Source organism: Drosophila serrata, unplaced genomic scaffold (genome assembly GCF_035046125.1).
Source record: "Drosophila serrata isolate PLE 108 unplaced genomic scaffold, ASM3504612v1 contig_240, whole genome shotgun sequence".
Classification (NCBI taxonomy): Eukaryota; Metazoa; Arthropoda; class Insecta; order Diptera; family Drosophilidae; genus Drosophila; species Drosophila serrata.
In genome coordinates, this window is record NW_028257138.1 from 4593279 (window position 1) to 4618697 (window position 25419).

General features: G+C 39.4%; 2 protein-coding genes across 6 annotated transcripts; one reads left to right on the forward strand and one right to left on the reverse strand.

Moving 5' to 3' along the window:
• The first annotated feature begins 220 nt into the window (after window positions 1-220).
• Oatp30B (Organic anion transporting polypeptide 30B) lies at window positions 221-25213 on the forward strand. Of its 5 annotated transcripts, none has more exons than XM_020943328.2 (9): window positions 221-661; window positions 3143-3327; window positions 17602-17818; window positions 19925-20940; window positions 21025-21873; window positions 21941-22355; window positions 22413-22564; window positions 22791-22920; window positions 22986-25213. In XM_020943328.2, the coding sequence occupies exons 3-9, from the start codon at window positions 17646-17648 to the stop codon at window positions 23881-23883; spliced, it is 3633 nt and encodes a 1210-aa protein (XP_020798987.1). In that variant the 5' UTR covers window positions 221-661; window positions 3143-3327; window positions 17602-17645; the 3' UTR covers window positions 23884-25213. The 5 variants fall into 5 exon arrangements, with proteins under 5 accessions (XP_020798987.1, XP_086686827.1, XP_020798988.1 ...); XM_086830701.1 differs by having other exon boundaries at window positions 246-570; XM_020943329.2 differs by having other exon boundaries at window positions 285-676.
• LOC110177071 (uncharacterized) lies at window positions 11464-12206 on the reverse strand. Its single transcript, XM_020943588.2, has 2 exons — window positions 12038-12206; window positions 11464-11984 (listed from the first exon to the last, which is right to left on the reverse strand). The coding sequence occupies exons 1-2, from the start codon at window positions 12086-12088 to the stop codon at window positions 11502-11504; spliced, it is 534 nt and encodes a 177-aa protein (XP_020799247.1). The 5' UTR covers window positions 12089-12206; the 3' UTR covers window positions 11464-11501.
• Window positions 25214-25419: the final 206 nt, after the last annotated feature.

The following is a 25419-nucleotide window of genomic DNA, read 5'->3' on the forward strand; positions in this document are numbered from 1 at the left end:
TGTATTATTTCAGAATTTCAAGTTTAATTTTATGAAAATCGGACTGCTACATCATATAGCTGCCATACAAAACTATCGTTAAATGAAGAAGAAAATCCCAAACTGTAAATATAATTAATTATTAAGCAACTTTCAACTATATTTACTTAAGAAAAGGTATTGCAAATCTAGCTATTTTTTTGCTTCAGAGATTCTGGCAGCACTGTTGCGACGCTGTGGAAGGAGGAGGCAGAATTATTCACCACAGTTGAAAACCTATAAATACTAGTGCAAGAGAGACATTCGAAAAAAATAACAACAATTCGAACGAATCGCCGATTTAATTTGCTAAACCGTAACACAAAAGTGCCTGCCGTAAAATAATAATTATCAAGTCGGAAAAAACAGCTGTGTTTATGAAAAGCAAACGGAAAAAGGGATAGCAAAGCGGAACAAACGGCAAAACAAAGGAATAAGATTGATTTTGCGCTACTTTCGCGGATTAGCATCGCGCGTAAATTTTCGGAGGCTCCGTTGGCCACGCGTGTGAGTGTGTGGGTGAGATCAAACATAAATAATGTGCAATTACGGGTCAGTAAAAACCCAAACAAAGCAGTGATAAGGCCAAGATGGTCCTTGGGTAAATGCAGTGGCGAAGGAGTATGAAAACAAAGAGCGCAAGGTGAATGCAAACGATGTGAGCTCTAATTAAAATTTATGTTTCTTATTTGCGGTGGCTGTGTGTGTGTGTGTGTGTGTGCGTGTCTGAGTCTGCTCCCGTGGACATCTGTTCCGTCTCGTCGTCGTGTCCCTCGTCCCCCGTCCCCCGTCCCTAAGTCCCTTTTTGGCCCCCCAGACTCGTCTCGCTCTACATACCCAGGTAAAACTGGATGTGGATGTGTGCGTGTGGTGGCTCTCTCTCTCTCTCTCTCTCTTGTTTTCTGTGGTAAACTATTTATTTATTGTTTTTTTTTTCAACATGTAATAAACAAATTGGTCAAATGTATAAATGAGCATTTCAATGTAAAAAGTGACGAAATCTCTATACAACAATGATATAGAAATGGGATGAGCTACAAGTTTCTTTAAAAATAAACGTGATTTAAAAAAATTGTACACTTTGAGAAAAGCAGGCATATTTAATTATTCATTCAAACTTTAATCAGTTTTGTACAAGTATTTTAAAGAGTACTCACTCTTATTTGTTTAGCAGAACACTTTCAGAGAGGTTCTTTTTGTCCCCTAAAAACCTTTAGCAGGTGCAAGGCTTTCCTACTTTTCAAATAATTTCCCTCTATGCCTATCTATCAATGTATCTATGGTAATTTATTCATTGCTCTCTTAAGAGCGTGGACATTGCCAAGGTGATAAAATAGAATCCTTGAAGCGCAGAGGACACCCTGTTTTCCCCTCTGAAGGCACTTGTTACAGATTTTCCCTCTTGTATATATTTTCTCCGCTCCCCCGCCGAGTTTTCCCTTGTGGCGTTCTCTTTGGTTTTCTTCGACGTTGTTGCTTTTCAATTGATTTATTTTTGCATAATCGCCCATTGCCAGACGGAACCAACTCATAAGCAAACACAAAAACAGAAGCACAGAAAAACGCACGCTAAGTACAACTGACACAAGTACGAAAAAAGTACTCATATGTATTTATATACACATAGCATTTGCATGTACAGCTGCGACTTGTGTGATTTTTGACAATAGACGAGTGATTTGCAGAGCTGTGCTAATGGCAAAATCATATCCTCATTGATTGCCGATAAACGATCAATATCATTCTGTACTTCCAATTCACCGGGAATGATTCAGGCAATTCTGGTTGGAAATTAACTGTTGAAAAATAAAATGAAACTGGTTTCCAGTCCTAACAACAACATGTGGTTCTAAAAGCATGTGTGTGTGACAAAATGGATCCAAAATCGGTGATTAACAAAGAAATGCTGCGACAACTTTCTATTGTGGCGCCTTGATTGTGACTTTAAAAGAAACCCTGAAAACGCGGTAAAACCTTGAAAAACACAAGTGTTTTTTAGCCAATAAATCGATTTGATTGCCAATAATATATGGCTTACCTTACTTTTTTGCAGTTTGTAGTTGAGTTAATATCAAAAAGTTTAGCTTCAAAAATATATAAAATTTTAACTAGTAAAGATTGACTTTACAATTTTTAAAAAATGTAAAATATATTTATGACAAAATTCCACTTTATTTATAATACAAAAATCTTAATTAATGTTGAAAACATTAAATATAAAATTAACATTATTGATCAAATCAACTTTTTTAAAAATGTAAAATTAGTGTGTTTGTGATTTTCCTAATGTTCCCACTTTTTTCAATACTTTGTGTTACAAACTTAAGTTTATTAACCACATTCTTAATACTTCTTGCTTAGAAACGTGTGCTATAATATGCCAAGGAACATATTCCTGGAATTTTGCCAATAAATCGTTATTATAAAAATATAAAAATTCCATTATAATGAATTTATAGGCTACCAAATATGAATCTTAATAAACATTGGTACTTTTATCTAGATATATTTAGGTTTTTTGTCTAAAATTGTAGTTGAAATCGTTTTCCTTTCGCATTTCTTATGACATACATCGTACACATGTTTATATTCCTCTATTGTTGGCATTTTCGAGGTCTCTTTGAAGTGATTTCCACTGCATTTTACACCTTGATGTGTAATTCCAATATTCGTTTTGGCCTGTTCCATTTCTTGCGCTTGGCTGGAGCTTTATGCTGTCTCTCTCTCTCTCTCTCTGTCTCTCCCCCCTCTCTATTTCTTACCCTTTTTGTTGGTAGCCCCAATTAGCCGCTGCTGGGTTTTGCTTGCCAAATCTTCGCACGTAACCAAAAGGTAGAGAGCAACACTAACAACATTAAGGCATCAGCATAATCGAGAGATCGCGTTGCGCTCTCTTTCTAACGGTGTTTGGACAACAACAACAACAACAACACAACCTCCCTCTTCCGATGATTAACAAAAGGCAAACCGGTCCCAAGTCTTCGCTCCGTCCCGCTCGACTTGCTCCAAGAAGAGAGGCTTCGTTGATCTCTCTCCCTCTCTCAATTAAGAAAGAGATTTGCGATTATTTTGATTTTGAGTTTCAACAGCAAAGTTAAGATACATTTTTCTCATTTCATTTCAGCGAATCGAAAAATGTTTAATTTTAATGCCAAATAATTAGAGGGAATCTCCTTATAAATATCTGTGTTTACACATAAATCCCCAAATGGATGTGCGAATGAATCTCATTGAACAATCAAATTGAATGAAAAGCGGCAGTGTGAAAATTGAGAGCAAGAAGGGAAACGCAAGGAAAGCAAGTGGAAGGTAAGTTGTCTTAAAAGATTTCCTTTTGAAACTAATTTATATACTCTTTAAGCTTTAATTTATTTAGTTGCTTATAATTTTTAAAGGGAAACCCTTCTAAAAAAAAGACTTGTAATTTCTCCTTTATTTGTTTGTTTTAATTTGTGATTCGTTTTGTGATTTGTTTGGAAAACCTATTTGTCAATGGATTTTGCAAGATACTCTGTGAACTTCCCACACATCATATGGCCTGAGAAATCATTTCGACCTGGCCATTTCAATGGGCCAAATATTACGTGATGTCTTTTTTCGGCAACTCTTAAAACTCTTAAAAACCGAAAAACCCCTTAAAAAACAAAAATCGTAACAGTTACGGTGACGAAAACTGAAATTGAATCGACGCCGAGTGTGTGTCACACAATATCAATCAAAGTCGCTGAAAGCTGAAACTGCAGTAAAACTTTTGCGATTTGCGAAAAATGTGGGAAAATCGATTAAAGCGACAGTGATTGGTACGATTTAAGGACTTTCCCGCTGTCAAACTTTGCCACCGAGGGCATTCAACCTCAGGCGAAAATCCAGAAACCCCTCCTAGAATTCGATTTTGAGACTCGAATTTAATGCTCTTTTTTATGGGAGGTTATTTAAATTAAGCTGTAGACGGTACTTAATGGAAAATTTAACATTTTAATTTAGGAAACATTAGAGTTTGTTAGGTTGTAAAATAGGAAGAACTATGAAACTGTGTACCTTGAAAAACTACCTTTCTAAAGGTAAGTTATTAAAGTGTTTCATTTGTTTACACAAAGTTATTGAAAACCCTCAAGCCATAAACATTTTAAGGCCTAAATTTAATAGTTAAATATATATTCAATGCGTCCATGTTGTTGTAGTAATTTAATACGTTTATATAAATAATACTCTATTAATTTTGTAACGCATCTAATACTATTTCTCACTTATTGACATGAATATTTTGCTATCTTACGAATCTAAAAGATTTCTCGGGTATCTCAAATCTTTTCTAACTATATTTCTTATAAACTTGTATAAAAGTTAAAGTTTTAACAACCTTTGCCGTTGTCGCAGCTGTCTTGTCAATTGTTTTCCCCATCGGTAGTCGTCGCAGTCGTTAAAACTTTTAATTTCATTTCCCAATCCGCTAAGCTATATACATATATCTCCGATGCCTTGGTTTATAGCCTTTTGTTCGATTTGCCATGCAATTCGTCTTGGCCAGTGAAATGTGTTCGCCTTTGGCTTTTGTGCAATCACTAAATGAGTTTTCACATATTGTCTAATTACGCCTTTAAGCGAGCATTGAATTTAATTTCATTTAAAAGTCATAGGCGGAAATGTTTTCATAATCTATAACTTCAGAGCTTGAGCGCTGTTACTTCATAATGGCACTTGAAAATTGATTAATTTTCAAGGAAATCAGTTCCCTGAAATTATAGCAGGGGAAGGTGGACTCTTCAAATCAAGGGAAACGGAAAATTTCAATTAACTTTTTCCATAAAGTCAGCAGAAAACTTTGAAGAAGAAGTTATAGTTGGCTATAATAGCAATAAACTGAGAAGCAGAGGTCGAAGCAATGTTTATTTAGGCAGATTGTGTAAAGTGTAATACCCTACTCATACCCTTCAAACAGCCCCAATATCCCCCTTTATCATTTACTGGAAACACTTAAAATTTCCATCTCAAAGTGGCAATTAAAAAGACATAAAAAACGAGCGCACACAAAGAGTACTTTAACAAATATGTTGGCGAAATGTTTACATCTTGGCCGGGATCAGGAACAAATGTGTGTTCTGAAGTGTTAAAACGAAAATACTCATTCCCAGAGTTAATGGCAGGGGTATTATTATTATTTTTGGGAACTGCTCCATTTGGAAGGAAAAACATAGAGTCACGCCATTTGATTCCGGTTTTTAGGGTTACCAAATACCAGAAGACGTTCCACAAAATTTCTCAAATTCGTCATTGACTTTTGTTTTCGTTTCACATTCTCAGGCGGGAGAAAGCGCGATTTAAAAACAAAGCCAAGCCCGACGAAATTATACAAATTTTGGGTTGTGTTTCGGCGACAATAACAACAATAGCAACAATGATAACTATTTTAGGAAATTCAGCAAAAGCCAAGCCAATGTTTTGTTATGTTTACTTTAGGTTTTTTGTCTTCTTTTTTCTTATGTGCGATGAACAGAGGCTTAGGGCTACCCATTCATTCACTCACTTGTTCATTTGGTTCACCCATTCACCTATTTATTTAATTTTTCGTGTGTGTATTTTTCAACTTTTTCCTGTTGTTATTTTTTTTGATTGCTCTTACTTTGTCGCATGTTGGCGTTTTTGGGTCACAGTACCCAATGTGTGCTGCCTGCACACGCCAATTAAAGTTTACCCCACAAATCACCGCCTTCCCACTTTATCCCACTTTTCATTTTTGTAAAAAACAAATGCCTTTAGAGTTTACATTTTTGATTGGGGTGCCAGCTGAATTTTAAATACATATGTACGTATGTATTTCGACTCACTTTCTTTTCTTTGATTAGAAAACCGACTTCTGGTTAGCTTCTTGGGCGAGATTCTTGAACTGCTCTTTGGAGTCATGCCATATACAAATCGTACGATAAAAGTTTTACATATTCAAAGATCAAAAGTTGTGCTGCTGTTCCACATTTCTTTTGTTGGATTCCCCTATGAAGTTCTCCTACATCACGCCACGACTTTCTTGTGTCGGATGTGGTGCTCGTCTCCAGCTAATCCCTGTGCCCAGATTAAGTCCCGGCGAGAAGATGCCAAACAAACAAACGGACAAACAAACAAACCGAATGTAAAGCTCTTTTCGAGCAAGTGATGGGGCTGCACAGGGAGAAATTTCACATAAACTTGCAAATTTATGGAAGAATTAGTTTTGAAATACTTTTCCTATATTGGAACTACATTAAGCTTCTAAAAAACTAAACGCTTGAGGGTACTAATATTTCAGTCAGAAGCTTAAAACGCAGTAAAGGAGTCATTTGCGACCCTATAAATCATATATGTTATTGATCAGCATCAAAAGCCGAATCGATCTAGCTATGTCCTGAACCAATTTATTTATTTTTTCAAAATTTTGAAAATTTTTTAAGGGGTTACATCGATAAAATGGTCAAAAATTTATCCATTATTTTAATTTCATTAATAATTAATTTGAGTATGCAGATTTTGTAACCTATAGAAAACTAACATAGAACAGCTTTCTAAATTCAAATTAATGAATTTTATGCCTTAGTTATTGTATTTTAAAACTTTACTTTTTCCAAAACTTATCACATAAAATTATAAATAAATAAACAAATTTAATTTCCAATTTAATGGTATTATATTTTTTTTTTAGTCAGAAGCTGAAAATATAGTAAATGAGTCATTTCCGACCCTGTAAACCGTATATATTATTGATCAGCACAAAAAGACGAATCGATCTAGCTATGTCCTGAACAAATTTATTTTTTTCAAAATTTTGACATTTTTATAATTGGTTACATCGTTAAAATTGTCAAAAATGGGCAACAAAAATTTAATTTTTTTAAGTTTTAAATTTAGTATGCAGATTTATTAAACTAATAAAACCTGGCACAAAACAGCTTTCCGAATTCAAATTAATGGATTTTTGGCAAAGTTATGAGTTTTTTAAGCTTGGATTTGTCACTATAGAAATATCATTAAACATCGATTTAAAGATTGCGAATATTTTAAGCTTAGTTATATTCGTTTTACCAATTGAACCTAAATTGGAATTTTCGAAGTTAATTTCCTTTTTGGTTCCCAAGTTTCTAAATAAAATTCTGATAAAAAAATCCCAAATTGTTATTAAATATCTCTTTCAAGTTTACTATTAGCTCTTTTTTGCTGTGTATCAAGGCTAACCTAATCCGATCTATTCAACCAGATTGAACCTGTTATATAGTACGATCTGTGTGGGGGGGAGTATGCACTGTTGATTTGTCTTCATTATCAGCTCGTTGACTGTTTGTTTCTTCTGATTCTTGGGTAAACATAGAGACAACATTGAAGCAGCAGCAGCAGCAGGAAGGCGCTGTGGCCGTGACTTTTTGTCTTCTTGTTGTTGTTGTGTGTTGTGGTAAAAACCTATTTATAATCATCGAAAGCAGATAGTGTACGTCGTTGTCAAGTCACTCCTCCCACGGAATTTGTGTCCACTTTTCTGCCGCCACTTACTTACATCCCCCGGAAGCCTCCACGGCGTATGAGTTATTTTCGTACTTTCGTTCGATCGGACGCTTTGTACATTTCATGAATGCCTGTGACGGCACATCCCTCCTCCCTTGATGCTCACTCTCCCTGATTGTGGGATACACCAGCCCACGTTTATCATATTTTTTGTTCTTCTTTTTTGACAGTATTGCCTCGCACAGTGCTCACGGATTTTGGCACAAGTTTCGTGGCAGGAAATCAATAAAATCAATGCGATTGTCTCGGTTTTAATGGGATTTATTTTATTGTTATATTAAATCAGAGCTTAATGTGGATAGAGCTGCTGGAGAGGTTTTATGGTGATTGCAGGACATTAAATCAATCGTGTTTTGATTTAAAGATTCTTAAGAAAAAACATTATTTATCTATGTATATAATTTTTATTACGCTTTTAGGTAGCTACAAATGCATTTGACAAGTCACTACACCTATTTTTACAAAGATTATTTACCCACAATTGAGATAATTTACAGTTTTACATTCTCAGTTTCGCATTTTTCTCTATTTTTAACGATCGTTTGTATGGCAGCTATATGTTATACTGGTCCGATTTTCATAAAATTCTAGAAATTCTAGATTAATATATAATAGCTATATATTAAATTTGATTAAAATCTGTTGAAATTTAGAAAAGTTATAATATTTTTTTCCTAACATTTTCCTATTGTTCCTATCGTCGCTATATATCTATGTATATATATAGTCCACCGATTCGCCATGCTCCGATTTATATACTAGTAAAATTATATAGAAGAATAACTTATTAGTTTCATTCAAATAGCTTTAATTTGTTCCAAAATACATCTCGTAAATGAGAACTTATGATTCCCAACTTGTTCTAACATCCCTGGAACGAAGTGACTGCTGCCGGCCAAGTATCAGAAATGTGTTGTGTTACAAAAGTTGCAAGTCATTGTTTATTAGTGTTCAAAGTTAGTAACTGATTATACATACTCACTGGTTATAGATACTTACTGATCATAGATACTTACTGATCAGAGTTAATTACTGATCAAAGTTACTTACTGGTCATAGCTCCTTACTGGTCTTAGTTACTTACTGATCAAAGTTAATCACTGATCATAGTCCTATAAAACGTCCGATCGTTCCCATAGTAACTATATATATGTATATATATAGTCCACCGATTCGCAATGCTCCGATTTATATACTAGTAAAATTATATAGAAGAATAACTCCATAGTTTTATTCAAATATCTTAAATTTGTTCCAAAATACATCTCGTACATGAGAACTTATGATTCCCAACTTGTTCTAACCTCCCCGGAACGAAGTGACTGCTGCCGGCCAAGTATCAGAAATGTGTTGTGTTACAAAAGTTGCAAGTCATTGTTTATTAGTGTTCAAAGTTAGTAACTGATTATATAGATAGATACTTAATGATCATAGTTACTTCCTGGTCATAGATACTTACTCTTCAGAGTTAATTACTGGTATAGATACTTACTGATCATAGTTACTTATTGGTCATAGATACTTACTGATACAAGTTAACTACTGATCATTGTTACTTACTATTGACAGATACTTACTGACTCCTTCATTGCTTTGCAAACTTCTGAATGAAATTATAATACCCTGCAAGGGTTTAAATAAAACCCAAGTCACTGTGCTTATCTAATTATATAAAAACACGTGTGTAAATTATTCAGACTGTAGCAATGCATCTCTGTTTATCTGTGATATATTGACGCATGGCTCCTGCTGTTGCGGCTTCCATTGTTTTCCCATTTTTAATTATTTGGCATCTTTATAATTCCCAAACATGCGTCAAATGCCCCCGAGATAGATGCAAACACAAACAGATATATTTATATATGCATATGTGAGATATAAAGAGTAATATGGCCAGGCTTTGGGAACTGGTACGTGAAATGATTTCAGCCAAATGTTGCCTTAATAACTGTTGTTTGTTTGCTTCTGGCTTCCCAGAGCCATATATTCATTTCCCTTTTAGCCATATTCCTCCCTTGCCCCTTGTCACTTCCCGTTTCCCCTCTCTCCCTCCCAGTTTAGACACAAGTGTCTTTTGTTTTATCAGCTGCAGAAAGTTTAGTTTAATAAACAAAAGCACACAACTGAACCTTTTGCTCCCCCGGATGTGTGTGTATGTGGTTTTTTTTGCTGTGAGTTTGAATTATTATCCAAGAGCCCTGTGACGTCAAACTGCAATGGAGCTCAAAAGTATCTGTATCTCTTTTTTGGAGAACCAAATCCACAAATTCCTCAATTGATTGCTAAGTTTTTCCTCTTTCCATACCAAGGTTAAGTCTCTTTTTTTTGTAACTGTAATAATTATCAACATAAAACTCGCTTATATAACATTCTTATCTGCATGGGTAATAGCCTAGGATTTATCTGTGTCACTTTTTGTCTGAATTGGTGTCTCATTCACGTCACGGCCTTCACAGCCGGTCGAACGAGTACCAAATGGCCAAATGGATGCAGATCTATATGTACACAGCGACTTAGATACCGGTTTGCAGAAAACACACCCACTTGAAATGCTGTCATCCAGTGTGCTGAAATGTCCAAGACAACAAGCACACACGGCAAGAAATATCAGAAATTAATTAAGAAACTGCATGATTAATTATCTGAAACTATATATGGTAGCTTGAAAATGGTTAATATTATAGATAAAGCAACTTAAATATATAAGAAATTAAACTATCAGAAATGTGAGAGACATAAATCCCATCTTATTTTCTCCTCTCATAATTCCTCTTTAATTTATTTGTTTTAAATATATATAATAAAGTTTCAATGCAGTTTTTTCCCCTCTGTAATGCTGTAATTATAAGAAAAACGAATGGGTTTTCTTAAGAATTATACGTTGAGTCTCTCTGGGCCCCTTGACTCGATCGTAAATCGATCAATTACCGTGAGAGAGGCCAAACTGTATGCCGAGGCCAAAGATCTCTGTGTGGAGACAAAGCTATCAGCCAGATCAGCGAACTCTCTGGAGGATGAAGTGGACTGAACTGGACTGGACTTGGATGATTCAGCTTGGGGAGGCCACCTTGTGGGAGACACTGCATCTCTTGGGCAATATGAATGAATTAAAACACAATCTCTCGACACTCTCTTGGCACATCTCTCGCCCAGCGGTGGTGACATGTGACTTTTGGTGACTTGTGCAATTAAGAGCTGCAACAACAATTGCAAATGTGTCGTTGTCTCAGTGGCAGACCCAGTTACAATTGCAATTACAGATACAGATACAGATACAGAAACAGGCCCCAAGTTCCATTCGAACTCACTCTACCAACCGAAGCGAGCTGACTAAGAGGATTACTTGCCACTCCGCTGACGGTTGAATCTCTGTGCCTGGCCTGTAATCCGATCCACTCCATCTAACTCACACCGATTTGGGTGCTTTGTTGTGCTTGGCAAGTCATCTGGGTTGGGTGGGTGGCTTTTTGGCTTGCATCGCGCAGCCGGCAGTTTCGGATACTTCACGGAAGCCCCTTTCATTCAGGCCAAACCAAGAGCCAAGCCAAACTCCAGCAAACCGATCCGAGCCGGCCCCCATAGCGTAGCAAAAGTAATTTAAAACAAAAGAGCTTAAAACGAGTTTGTCGAATTCCAAAAGCCAAATAATTACACGAAACGCACTCGAGTTGCAGCAGTAAGTTCGTGGTACTTGGGAAACTTGAGGCCTACACTCGAGTGGCCCAAAAGAACCCGTTGGACATTCACGTGACACCCTTTTGGGGTGTCTCAGGAAAACGGGAAAAGAACCTTTTCAGGAAATTCAAGCCTCTGAACGAAGCTTCTTCTTAGAAATTGTGATTGATATATAGGCAAAAGGTGGTGTTTTCTACTTTGAATTTAGTTGCCACAAAAAATGATATCCAAGTTAATGCCTGTAAGTTGTTTAGAACATTTTTTATTTGCTAGATTTGATTAGCTCAGAAGGTACGATCTTTTAAGATTGCAACACCTATAAAGCCCCCATACGTTATGTTATTTTTCATAATAATAAATTTCATCTTATTTCTACCCATTCTGGCGTACGCTGCCCAATTTTCTGTTTGCATATATATATTCCTCATATAGTATTCACCCTTTTTAAACGGGCATGTACCCCTGCTTTTGGGCATGTTCGAGTCCTTGAAAGAGGACAGAAAGTATTTTGGATAAAGACTGTCGAAGAATGCGCAGATCCCAAATCGTCCATTTATGGCCAATGGTTTCCACTCTCCATTCATAAATGCCTCGACACTGGCGACAATTTCAAATGTATCATCGAAGTCCACGTGGTTTACTATGGTGCCATTCAGTAAGTGCTCTCGGCCAATTACCCGCCAGTTGAACTCTATCAGTGTTTCAGGATCTCCTTCAACTTTATTGAGCCGTTCGATGCGCAAATCGTACGCAGCATCCACGAAACCCTAAGGGATACATTCCTTTAGTATATATATTCTATACTATATAGTTTACCCACCAAAATTGCGATTGCCGGAAGAAGAACAGAGTTGAACAATTTTAGCGACATTTCTTCACAGTCTCGAAACAGTTTTTAAATCAGCAATTTGATTTGATTTTTATACCACCTCGGTACTCCAAATTTTGCATGTTTCAATTTCATTTAGATATAATTTTCATGATCCAAAAATTAGATATTAAAACAAAGATCACATCAAATGATCGCAGATAAGATATGGTTCAGCAAAATGATTTATTATACCCTGGCAGGGTATTATGCATTCAGTCAGAAGTGAACGAAGTGAATAAGTCATATTCGAATTTATTTTATTGATTAGCATTAACAACCGAGTCGATCTAGCTTTGTCCAGGGAAGTAGTAAGTCTTTAATGCTGTGAAAGAGTCACTGATGACCCTATAAGCAAGCGAATATATATTCTTTATTCATGATATTACTATATAAGCTTTTTTAGTTACATAATTTTTTGATTCACTTAAATAAAATGTATATATACATTTTTCCATTAACGTCAAAATATTTTTCATTAACAAGTGAGATTGGTAAACAATAATACATAACGTACAGCTAATGAATATAGGTCAGGGGGTCAAGCAACTGAATTATCTCGCTCCACAGATTCTCAATTTTTAATGCAATTGCAAAGCACCTTATCTCCCAGAGCCTCTAGTCTGAGTACGTATTCTCTGTACTCTTATCTCCGCCATACTTGTTTATTTTTAGGTATTTTTGATTGCTTTCAATATAAATTCGAATCTGGTGCTAGTTTATTTTAAATGTTTCACAAATTAGGGTACCCTTAGGAAACTCCCGGTTGGTGGTTCCAATTCTATGATTAATTCTGCCCTTGGGAATAATCTGAACCAATGTCACGCAGTTTTGCAACAGCTGAGTACACAAACTGGCAGAACTTGGAAAGATCCCCTGCTTATACGTCGTTCCATATTTCACGACCCCAAAAAGTGTTATTTTATTTTGCGGTCTGGGAGTTCAGATTGTTTGCTTTCAGATAGATGTCCGCAGTCTTATCGCCCTCAGTGTTTCTCCATAATTACTTCTACTATTGCGATGGCAAAAAAAGGGCCATTAGTATCTGTGTCTGTGTCTCTCGCTTCTGAGAAGTGAATCTTGAACAGAGAATAGATGTTTGTTATCAGAGTATATATAACAACTGGTGCTCTTATCAGCACAGAAATAATTTTTCCCTAATTAGTTACTAATGATTGAAGTCTTTCCTATGCCTTTTAAAAGGTGACTTCACACTCCACGTGAAAGTATCTTTGTATCTCTTGTTTTTTATCTACTAACACATTAAACGACAAAAAGTAGAAAAACAGCAAAAACAGAAAAACAGCAAAAACATAAAAACAAAGCAAAACAAAACAAAAACAAGCGAAGAAACCGCGTTCAAAAACTTGTTTTTGTGAAGTTAACTTCCTGTATGCGAATCGCCTGAGATCGCTCGTATGTATCTGTGTATCTTTATCGATGTATCTTGGTTGCATACAGAAATGCAGTTTCGGGATCCTATATACATATTTATATGGCCAGGCAATTGTATTCCACAGTGATTGTTCCTCCCAAAATCCCCATTAAGATTCTAAAAATGAACTCAATGGAAACAATTGAGCGGCAAGTGCGAGAAAGACTGAGAGTCTGACTCAGGAGAATGACACATCGCAACTCTCAAACAAGTTTCCATTTTTGGCTATGACAGGCTTTCGGGCCAATTCGCGGCCCCCACTGACCTTTACCATTTTGGCCAAGAGTCGCAAAGAGTAAATCTTGTTTCCAGTCGCTCACTTTGTGCACTTGCTCCTCGCAATTGTCACTGGACTTGCTCATTGTCTGACTTAATTACATCAGCCATCTCGCCACACTCGTTGCGGGTTCAATGTTCTCCGGCAGAGACAGAGCTTGAAATGTGATGGAAAGACTTTGAGAACTTGGGGGGAACCCGTGCGTGATCCGCATCTTCATGGACGCCGAGTTATCGGCGGAAAAACCCACAAAGGGCGTGACCAAGGAACTAGCGCCAAATGATCAAGATCAAAGCACAATCTAAACTATTAAAAAGGCAGAATGGAAGCTAATTTCAAGAAGCCGAAGTGTGTATACTCTTCAAGGAATTTGATCATGAGTTCGAATAGTAAATTGATCATAACTCAACTAAAAATGCATTAATTTCTGTTCGGAAAGCAGTTCTTTGCTAGATTTTATTAGTTTTAAAAATCTACATATTTAATTTTCTAATTAAAAAATTTGTAATTTTTGCCCATTTTTAACATTTTTAACGATGTAACCCCTTATAAAAAATTTAAAAATTAAAAAAAAAAATACATTTTTGCTGGACATTGCCAGATCGATTCAGCTTTTTGTGCTGATCAAGAATATATATAGTTTATAGGGTCGGAAATAATTTCTTCACTTTGTTTCAAGCCTTGACTGAAGAGCTAATACCCTGAAAGGGTATTACAAATAAATGCGCTTGGAATTAAAATTAACTGGTTGGATTTGCAAATGGAAATACACTTAATGGCAAAATTCGGTGTATTTTTCATGTGTTCAGGAATAGCTATAAAAGTTGGCAGCCATTATTGCCCATTAAAAATACTACAAGCGTTCGAGCTTAAAAACAAATCTTTTGTAGTTCATAGGTTTCACTTATTTTTACTAATTTTTACTAATTTACTAATTTTTGTTGAAATTGAGTTTTAAATATTTTTTGGCAAGTAATAAAGCACCATATACTAAAAAATTTATTTAAATGTGTTAAAATAAGTCTAAAGTACAATTATGTTATAGAGCTGTTTAAAGAGCAGACTTGCCCAATCCCTCATCATGTATATTGATTTAAAATTAGCTTTAGCCTTGTTTTAGAGTGATTTAAAATTAAAACATCTTTTTCTATGAACATTTGTCTCTGCAAATATCTTTTCTTATTTATATTAACTGCTACAAAATTACTCTTGATTACTTTCTCCTCAATAGAAATTGATTTAAAGTTTCAAGGCATTTGCTACCCATCTCCCTTTGAGTGTCGTTGTAATCCCTTTTATCCCTTTTCCGACATAATGAACCTTATGCAACCGAAATCCACCTGTCAGTGCAAATGCCGGGCTGGCTAAAAATTGTATTTAATATTCGAAAAATGCGAATTCAACTCAATTTTGATGGGTTTTCTGTGGCCGCTTTCACTCCATTCAGTTTCCCGGCTGCCGCAGATGAAATATTTCATAAATGACGTCAATTTTTGGAACCAAAGTGAATTTATGTAATACTTTTTTACCCAGCAAGGGTCAATTTGCGTTGCCATGTCGCCCTTTAATTAACTCACATTGTGAAACTGAATAAAATAACTCGGTGTAGTGTAAATAAATATGTTTTGTACGGTGTTTTTAGTTTCCCGTGAGGGATCTGACTAATGAAAACACTTCCGATTGTGCTCCAATTAAGCGATGTGTAATTCGACAATTGTATCATTAGAGCATGTCAGAATTCGCTCCGATCTCCAGAGTAAACAACATTTTCTGGCTCATTCGACGACTGCCTCAACTAGGGAACACACACAGCGTACAATTTCTGTTTTGGCAATTGGCCAGGAAATCGGTATAAAAAGCAAGTTTGCTCCTCCATCATACTTTTTATCCAGGGACAGCTGCAGCATCTGTGTGGCACCAAAACCCCTGGACAAAGAGCGGAAAAAAAGAGCACAAAACTGAAAAGGATACAAAAAGTTGAAAATGTGGAACATGGAAGCAATAAGCCGGGCCAGCATTTGTGGGTCAGCGAGCGGGAAATTTCAATGGATATGTAGGATAGCAGCGGGTAATTGATTAACCGGTGGCTAAAGTGCTGCAACCAGAAGTGCACCGCCTACGTCTACGACAACTAATGGAAGCCCCTAAATCACACTTAAGCGGTCATCCATCCAACCATAAGGGTAAGCTCCCAAGCAAATCCTCAATTAGTTGCCTTTTGCATGGGCCTCCAGCTGCGAGAGGCTAGGATGGGCTCTATAGAGGAGACCATGCTCACAATCACCAGTATTAGCTTTTTGCTGATTTTCATATTTCTTTTGAGCCTCCCCAGGCAATCGATAAAGTTTTCCCTACTTTCCTCATTCCCTGTCTTTTGCTGTTTATGCTTGGTAATTGTAGAGTATATAGTATGTATAACGAGGGAAATGCACGATGTGATAGATCATAAATAGAATATGTAATCTTGCGAAGGATTTTGGATAAATATTATGATATTTGTGGGGCTCCTTTTTCAATTATATTGTTCTGATATAACAAAAATAGTATAGGGAAAGGAAGTTAACAAAAAACTCACGGTTTAGTTGAAGTTTCTTGATTTCCTATATAATATTTTCATTAATCAAAGTACCTTAAAGAATATTAGTGATACTTTTACTTGTTTTAAAACTACTTCTTTACCGAATAAATCAGTTAAACCCAAGACAAACCAAGCCATTGCTAAACATCTTCTCAAGACCGGGTATTTAATAGTCGTGACCTTTGCTTATAGCTTTCTCCCTTCTTTGCACTGTTTTGCCTTCGAATTCCCTCTGGGGGATGCGTGCGAGGAGGCGTGTTCAAGTGGCGTCGCCTCCATTGTATGGTTGATTTTGTTGTTGTTTTTGGTTGTGGCTACTGGTCTTTGGCAGCGTCGCATATTAATGAAAGGAAAATCGACGGCGATGTGAGCAACTGTTAGCTCTCACCACCGATGGTTATGGCAATGGGCGATGACGATGCCATTCGGGATCTCTTTTTTTGTATCTTGAAGATGGTATATAGCAGGTTTCATTAGCCCTTCCACCGAACGGATGTGAGATGTGTGGTCTTGTCACGCATTTATCTCCGAAGGGGATGTGGCAATAAATTGGGAAGAAAAACCATAGGAAAGTGCTATAGATTCAAGAACACGAATTTATTACATTATTATTTATTATTTTTAGTTGTGAAATGGTGAAACAAAGAAATACCCCTGGGAGAGCCTTAGCTTATTATAAGACGCCATGCTTGCTCCTGTCTCCTTGGTTTGTGCTCAGTTTTCTTGAGCACTGAACTGTCAGGATTGTGTCACGATTGCATCTCAAATAAGGACATCCTTCACTAAGCCGCCAGCATCATCACCATCATCCTCATCGCACGACCAAGTGCCCCAGCAAGCTTTTAATAGAAGACGGCGTCGGCAAGCATCCTTCTCGTCCTGCGGATGTCTGGGTTCAGCCAAATGGGAGGGATATCTTGCACCCAGAGGGCGACCAGGATAGGACTTGGTGGGTGACAGGGTCACCGCCTTCCGTAATTATCTTTTTCCCCATTTTTCCAGCAACTCGCTAACATGCGGCTGCAGCGACTTGTCTGTGTTTTAGCTCAATTAGTGTGGCAAGCGTGGTTTTCAGGAAGTAATTGTCGGCGTCATCAACTCTGGGGAATTCTTTATATATATATCTGTGTGGGGGATGTCCCTAATGACAGTTCCGTGGAACAGGGAAGGCAACACCCATCCGTAACTCAACATATTCCTCATGCTCTTTCCTTTTCTCTTTGCAGGATATGCCTCAAAGCTGATCGATTGACCGAGTAAATGCCACAGGATGTCAGCCAAGCACATCGAGCAGTATACGAATCCCTCCTTCGAGCAGGAGTCCGACCCCCCGCCCACGACGTCTGTGGTGGGAGGAGGCACCTCCGCCACCTCCAGCAGCAGCAACAACAATGCCAATAACAATGCCACCGACACCGGCACGACACATCGCAAAGGTCACAGGTGAGCAAATCGCTGCACTTTCTGCCAGTTTCCCTAGATGCCCTTGCCAAGGAGGAGCAGGTGCCATTGATATTGGTCATGAGGCATCTACAAATCTCATGTTTCTACCCTTGCAGGGTATTATGAGATCAGTTAGAAACTTGCAATGCAGTGAAGGAATCATTTCCGTCCCTATAAACCACATATATTATTGATCAGCATTAAAATCCGATTCGATCTAGCTATCTTAGGGAAACATTTTTTTTCCAAAATTTTACAGGGGGTTACATTTTTTTAATAATTAATTTGCGTTTGCAGATTTATTAACCTAATAAAAACCAGCATAGAAAAGCTTTCCGTTTTGAAATTAATACATTTTTGGCATAGTTATTGTATTTTTTTAGGTTTTACTTTTCCCAAAAATTATCATATAAAATTGTAGATAAATATTTAAATTTTAATACTCAGTCAGAAGCTTAAAACGCAGTGAAGGAATCATTTCCGACCCTATAAACTATATACTATATTAATGATCAGCACAAAAAACCGAATCGATCTAGTTATGTCCCGCAAAAATTAAATGTTGTTTCCAAATTTTGAAAATTTTCTAAGGGGTTACATCGTTAAAAGATCAAAATTTGACCAAAAAATTTAGTTTTCTAAATTTGCAAACGCAGTATACAGATTTGTTGGCACTATACAAACTATGTAGTATAGAAATGGTTTCCGAATTGAAATTAAAGCATTTTTGACTTTGTTACGATATTTGAAAAACTTATATTTTACCCAAAAAATTAATGTTTTTAAAATTGTCAAAAATGCATACAATTTTGTATATTTAAAGCCCAATTTGCTGGTATCCTAATGCCATTAATTTCAAGAATTATCAGTAGTTGTAAGAGTATTAAATCTTCTGCTTTACCTTAGGTTCTTTCTCCTCTTGATTATTATTTTGTTGAGGACATTAGCCCACCTCTCGATTCCTTGGAAGGGGAATAACTATTTACATAAATTGACACTTGCCTTGGGTAAATAACAGAAAAATGATTGCCCATACTCCCAGCATATTCAATAATTAGCTTGTGACTTGGGGCACGTTTAGTGGCACGTGGGTGAGCTTAGGTGTGGGTGGAGCAAGGGAGCAAGGAGCAAGGAGCAAGGAGCAAGGAGCTGAGCATTCCTGGGACAGTGGTGGTGGTATTGGTGCCTCCATAATTCATAAGACTGCAGCGCCTTTGCTAAACCGAAAGCCGAAATCGGATCGATAACAGTCGATTACGATGAGTCGGTCAAGTTTGAAATATTCCAAAGGAGGAGGGGTTCAGGAAGAGGAAAAGGAAAGCGTGACAAACAAGTCCCGGGGCGAGCACGTGAGCTTTGAAGGCGCGACTAGCGAGTAGCGACTCCGCGATTTTCCCAGCTATCCGCAGTCAACCGCGTGCCCTGCCAGCCGAAGGAACTCCGGAAAAGCCGCCGTCAGGCAGAGAACGGGAACAATTTTGTGGTTGCAGCTGCCAGGAAAGCAAAGCAAAGCCAAGTAAGGAGGAGGAGCAAGGAGGAGCAAGGAGGAGGTGGCACTGTATTGGCCAACAGCCCAGAGTGCTTGACATTGAACCGGTGGAGGGGAAGGGCAGGCAAAGAGCCCGGGGTGAGTTGTCCTCGCCCTCGGGCGTCCTTGGACCGTCCATCGCCAAGTTCTAGGCCGCCTTTAGAAAGTCTGACAAAAAAGAGGTAGCCAATAATGCAGCAAGGACGAATATGTGAATGCTCTAGCCAAAAGTCAGTTAAAAACAGCAGTTACTATAAGGAAAAGTCTTTAGTTAACTAGAAGTAATATCTTTAAACAATTTATTTGTGGAAGATATATTCCAAGACAATATATATACCAATTCATATCAAAATCTATTATCTTTTTTGCCTTTTTCAAAGTAAAGCAAACTCAGTATCCCAAAAGTTTGGATGTCATAATGTTTTTTGGAAATCCCTAAGCAAAATTCAACGGTTATCAGTTAGTTTAGGCTTTGGGGTTAGTGCTAAAATCCCAGCAAAACATGCAAAAAGAAATCCGAGCCTATTGTCAAATCCTTCTCGTTGATCCTCTGACCTCGTTACGAATCTCACTTGCAGGCGGCAGGAATCGATGTACCAGATGACCGGCCTCTACTCGGAGACGAATAGCGGCGACGACAGCAGCATAGATGCGGCCCTCGACCACGACCGTCAAGCTCATCTCTCCAACGATCGGGATGGAACGGGAACGGGAGCGGGAACGGGTGGCACAGGAGGAGCTACACAGGTGGGAGTGGACAGTGTGACGGTAAAGTGTCACAGCCGGCAGGCATCGGCAGGAAAATGCCCGGTGGAGCAGGATGAGGACTATGACGAGGAGCAGTTCCGTTCCGGCGATTGCGGCATCCTCAATTGTCGGCCATATGGCATTCAGAGATTTGCCCGCATCAAAATCTTCGTGCTGCTGTTATCGCTGCTGGTGATGATGCAGCAGGCCCTCAGCTCGGGCTACATCAACTCGGTGATCACCACCATCGAGAAGCGCTTCGAGATCCCCTCCAGCTACTCGGGTCTGATAGCCTCCAGCTATGAGATCGGCAACGTGATCACGGTGATCTTCGTCAGCTACCTGGGTAGCAGGCGGCACATTCCCGTATGGATCGGCATCGGGGCGGTGATCATGGGCATCGGTTCGCTGGTGTTCATGGTGCCGCACTTTACGGGTGAACCCAATCCGGGCATTGCGATCGTGAACAAGACCAGCGACAATATCTGCCGGAGCGCTTTGGTCCGGGATCAGGACATGGACCTGGGTCGCCTCTCCAGCGGTCTGTCTCATCAGCCCCTGGCGCCGCACACGCTGCGCGAGGATAATTGCCTGGAGGGCAAGGCATCCACCACGGGACCCGTGCTGCTCTTTGTGCTCGCCCAGCTGCTCCTCGGCTGCGGCGGCAGTCCGCTCTTCACCCTGGGTACCACCTATGTGGACGATCACGTGCGAACGGAGAGCTCCTCAATGTACATTGGTTGCATGTACAGCATGGGTGCCTTTGGCCCTGTCGTTGGCTTCCTCCTAGGAGCCTATCTGCTCTCCTTCCACATGGATTCGCTGTCCTCCACCACAATATCCATTAGTGAGTATGAAATACCTTTTAGATTGACTAAACTAATTCAAAAAAAAAACATTTGTTAACACGAAATCTTGTTTCTTCTTGCAGCTCCTGGCGACAGACGTTGGGTGGGCATGTGGTGGGGCGGTTTCCTGCTGTGCGGCGTCATCCTGCTGGTGGTAGCGGTACCCTTTTTCTCCTTCCCCAAGGTTCTTGCCCGTGAAAAGAAAAAGATCCGCAAAAGCAGTGTGGTCCAGCCCGTTCTGCCTAATAACTCGGGTGCCGTGGCAGCCACCGATGAAATGGGCAAGGTGAAGAAGCTGGAGATCGTGGCTGTGACCAGTAAGGAGGAGCAATCACAGCCACCGCCCAAGGTGGACACTGGCTATGGCAAGGACATTAAGGATATACCGCAGTCGATGCTGCGTCTGGTGAAAAATCCCGTGTACATTGTAACCTGCCTGGGTGCCTGCATGGAGCTGATGATCGTCTCCGGCTTCGTGGTCTTCCTGCCCAAATATCTGGAGACACAGTTCAGTCTGGGCAAGAGTCAGGCGAATATCTTTACGGGTTCGATTGCCGTGCCTGGAGCCTGCATCGGCATCTTCCTGGGCGGCTGCATCCTTAAACGTTTCCAGCTGAAACCCAAGGGCGCCGTCCAGTTTGTGCTAATTACGAACGTCATCTGTCTGGCCTGCTATGCCATGCTCTTCTTCCTGGGCTGTGACAACCTCAAGATGGCCGGCACCACGATTCCCTACTACACCAGCAATAAGCAGGGATCCACGATCGAGCAGCCCTTCCAGGTGAACCTGACGGCCGCCTGTAACTTTGGCTGCGAGTGCCTGCAGAGTGAGGTGGAGCCGGTGTGCGGCAACAACGGGCTTACCTACTTCAGTCCCTGCCACGCCGGATGCACGGCCTTCTCCTCCAGCTCCAACTACACCAATTGTGCATGTGAGTAAAGGGAATCTTGCCTTAAAGATTCATAATTATAATAAATATAATGGCATTCTTCTTTTAGGTGTTCACGCCAACATCTCGAGCAGCATTTATCGGGGCGCTGGCGGCAGCCAGGCCCAGGCTCTCAGTGCCAACGAGGACTTTGCCGAGGTGACGGTGGTGCCGGTGGCCACTGCTGGTCCCTGTGCCACACCCTGCCGCACCATTTATCCGTTCCTTATCCTCCTCTTCTTTATGACCTTTGTGGTGGCCTCCACGCAGATGCCGCTGCTCATGATCGTTTTGCGTTCCGTGTCCGAGGAGGAGCGCTCCTTTGCCCTGGGCATGCAATTTGTTATATTTCGCCTGTTTGGTTATATTCCCGCCCCAATCCTGTTTGGCAATCTCATTGATTCCACCTGCCTGCTGTGGAAGTCAGCTTGCGGTGAGAAAGGAGGTCGTTGTCTTATATACGACATTGAAAAGTTTCGATACAAGTAAGTGAGAGTGGTTTATGAAAGGATTTTCCCTATATTTTATGTCTTGATTTTCAGATATGTGGGTCTCTGTGCTTCTGTAAAGCTGGTTGCATTGTGCATCTTCATTGTGGACTGGTGGCTAGTGCGCAGGCGGAAGCAGCTCGAAAAGATGAAGCCGCTGAATGCCAGCGATCCTATTATTGGTTCCATAATAAGTCTGGATAAATGTAAGTATACATATAAAGGCAAAGTCTAAGAAAGTAAAGAAAAATAAATTAATTAATGGTTGTAAAACTAAAACATGTGTTTCGAAGAACAGAAACATCTGTTTTCCCCTTAATTAAAAATAAAAAACAGATTTGTTTCACTTCACTTTACGTATATTATATGAACATTACACATATTTATTAAGTAACCAGATTTTAAAAACAACTTCTTTTGTTACCGTTTCAGTATTTGAAGAGAAGCTTTCTGGCGCTGAGCCAGCAACTGGTTTTGTGGGAGGCGGCGGAGAGCTGATCATACCCACAGATATACTGCGTCACTCCCGCAACGATTCACGCACCATGCAAATGGATTACTGGTGAGCTTACCTTAAATTTAAACCCTCCAAAGTCCCTGCTAACTATATCAAATCTCCTTCTGCAGCTACGACAAGTGCGGCCATGTGGTGACGCCGGCCAATACCTGCAACCTTCAGCCGCAGACCAAGTCCAAGAAGCATTTCCGCAGCGCCTCATGCGATGTGAAGATGATCAAGAGCTTTGCCCGCGATCACAACTCATCCAGCGGTCCTGCGGATGCGGCTGGCCAGGAGGCAAGCGCTAGCAATAGTAAATACAAGAATCTCAAAAAGTTCCAGGCTCACACGCGCAACCATTCGACGGATCTGCATGACAACAGCCAGCCCATTCGATACATTCAGAACCAGCTGCGGCCGCAGGACTGTGCCGAGGAGGAGGACGACGACGAGCTGACCACCGGCTGTGGGCACTTCGTCAAGAAGCATTCGCGAAACCACAGCTACGATCAGATCTATATGCCCAATAACATACGCTTCGATGCGGACTTCCTGCGACACCCACATCCCCATCACAATCCCAAGAAGAACGTCAATGTCTTGAAGAACGTTGTGACCGAGACGGGCAAGCTGAAGAACTCCAATGAAATGGAAGCTGGGGGAGGAGGATCATTATCCAGAGGCCATTCGCGTAACAACTCAAAGGATTTAAACACCAAAATTCCCAGTGTTACTCCGGGGAACCTTGTCGCTGGGCAGCCAGCAGTAGTAATGGATGGCAGCTCCGCGGGTCTGAGTGTGCTGCGGCATCGTCGCACCAACTCCAAGGATCTGAACTACCAAATGCTGCCGGAGGATGCTCCGGCCAGCTCAACGGTGGCCGGTCATCCGCCTTCATCCCATCCACATGCGCAGCAGCACACGAGGAACACGTCGCACCACAAGATCCAGATCGATGACGATCGGAACGAGCTCATAACCGACAACGACGACGACGAAGAAGAGGAGCGTTCAGCCAGGGCTTAGTTTGAAGTATGTTTAAACTAGGATAGGCAGCTCCATTCCTCTTTTATGATATCCTTGGGGAGCGTCTGTTTCGTAAACTCTCAGCTGCTCATTGTACTTACCTACGACCGAGTGTTCAAAATCTACTTTCCTCAATATATAATTCTGTTTTTGATATACGCAAACATGCAAACCGAAACGAGTCCGACACGAAAGCGAATTCTCATGGCTTGCAGATCATATTTAGGCGGTAGTAGTAAGACGTCCTAGTGAGCAACTAGCAGCATATACTTTAGGCTAGCCGTAGATTGTTGTGATAGGAATATTTTGTACTGTATTTTTAGGTGAAGAAGTGTAAGGTTCTCGAACTGCTCGGATTTGTTTCGCTTTCCACTTTGTGCAATCTCGGTTTCAGAACCGCATTGAAAGGCAGGAGCAAGAGGAGAAGAATTCCAAAAGAGGTGAATAGAAAATTGCAATGTTTTAATAACAAACCGAACATGTAAACAATTGTCAATGGAAATTGTGCTGTGAAACCACGATGTGTGAGAAGAGAGAGAGAAAATTAACGAAGGAAGGATAGGAAACACGCTGAATGTAACTCTTATGCAATACAATTATTTAGAGAATCTTTGAGAACAACCAATGTAAGAGAAGGGTTCGAATGATGTCTAGTTTTAATATATCCTCAATTCCCTGTTTTAACCGTAGAAGAGATGAGAGCGAGTGTAGCCTGTATTTTAAAACCGAATGATGTACTTTAAATGCGATAATGCCTTACAAAATATCAATTAAATATATATACACAGAAACGGGAGGGCCCTGCCAAGGCGCTCTCCCAACCAGTTCAATTCCTGTGCAACGCCCCCAGAGTAGCCCTAAGAGATGCAATCTAGGTTTATCTAGTAGCTAATAAGTCTATGTTTACACACACTCACAGCCAGAAACATGAAGTAGGAGGAGGGAGGAGCTAGCCCCTGCCCGAGCACTAAATAGATCCATTTAAATAAATATATATGTATAAATATATATGTATATTTATACAATTGTACGTTGATAAGTGTACCTACGAGTAGCTAAGGATTCGTAACATAACGAAGAGCGATTTTAATACAGACTGCACCACTAAGGCCTCCCGCCCCGCGTCTTAAGTGCAACAAATCGTATATATTTAACTAACTATATATATATATGTATATGTATGCGAGAAAGTATGTTTAAGGAAAACATATTTTTACTTAGAGAAAATATTGCAAGTAAACTAAATAAGGAAAAAATGTATGAAATGAAAACAATGAGACTCCTGAAAATGAAAAACAAAATAAACAATATATTGTAATAGACAAAAAAACAATTTAGTTTCATATTTTAAAGTCTTTTTTTAATGCTTTATGAATTTAAATATTATTATTTTTCAATATAGTCTCACCAGCGCCGCCGCTAAGTGCTGGTGTTAAATTTCAGAACTACTGGCTTGGGAAGTTTTAACTCTTCACGTTTTCCTAAGCCAAGACAAGAACCAAAAGGCGATTATCGTAAAATAAATCGTAATTATTA

What these genes read in the sequence shown, in the direction of transcription:
- LOC110177071 (XM_020943588.2), bottom strand. Translation starts at nt 12,088, where the DNA reads ATGTCGCTAAAATTGTTCAACTCTGTTCTTCTTCCGGCAATCGCAATT. An exon ending in TTCCGGCAATCGCAATTTTG is followed by an intron (nt 11,985 to 12,037) that starts GTGGGTAAACTA and finishes TGTATCCCTTAG; the next exon opens with GGTTTCGTGGATGCTGCGTA.
- Oatp30B (XM_020943328.2), top strand. Translation starts at nt 17,646, where the DNA reads ATGTCAGCCAAGCACATCGAGCAGTATACGAATCCCTCCTTCGAGCAG. An exon ending in CATAATAAGTCTGGATAAAT is followed by an intron (nt 22,565 to 22,790) that starts GTAAGTATACAT and finishes TTACCGTTTCAG; the next exon opens with TATTTGAAGAGAAGCTTTCT. An exon ending in ACCATGCAAATGGATTACTG is followed by an intron (nt 22,921 to 22,985) that starts GTGAGCTTACCT and finishes CTCCTTCTGCAG; the next exon opens with CTACGACAAGTGCGGCCATG.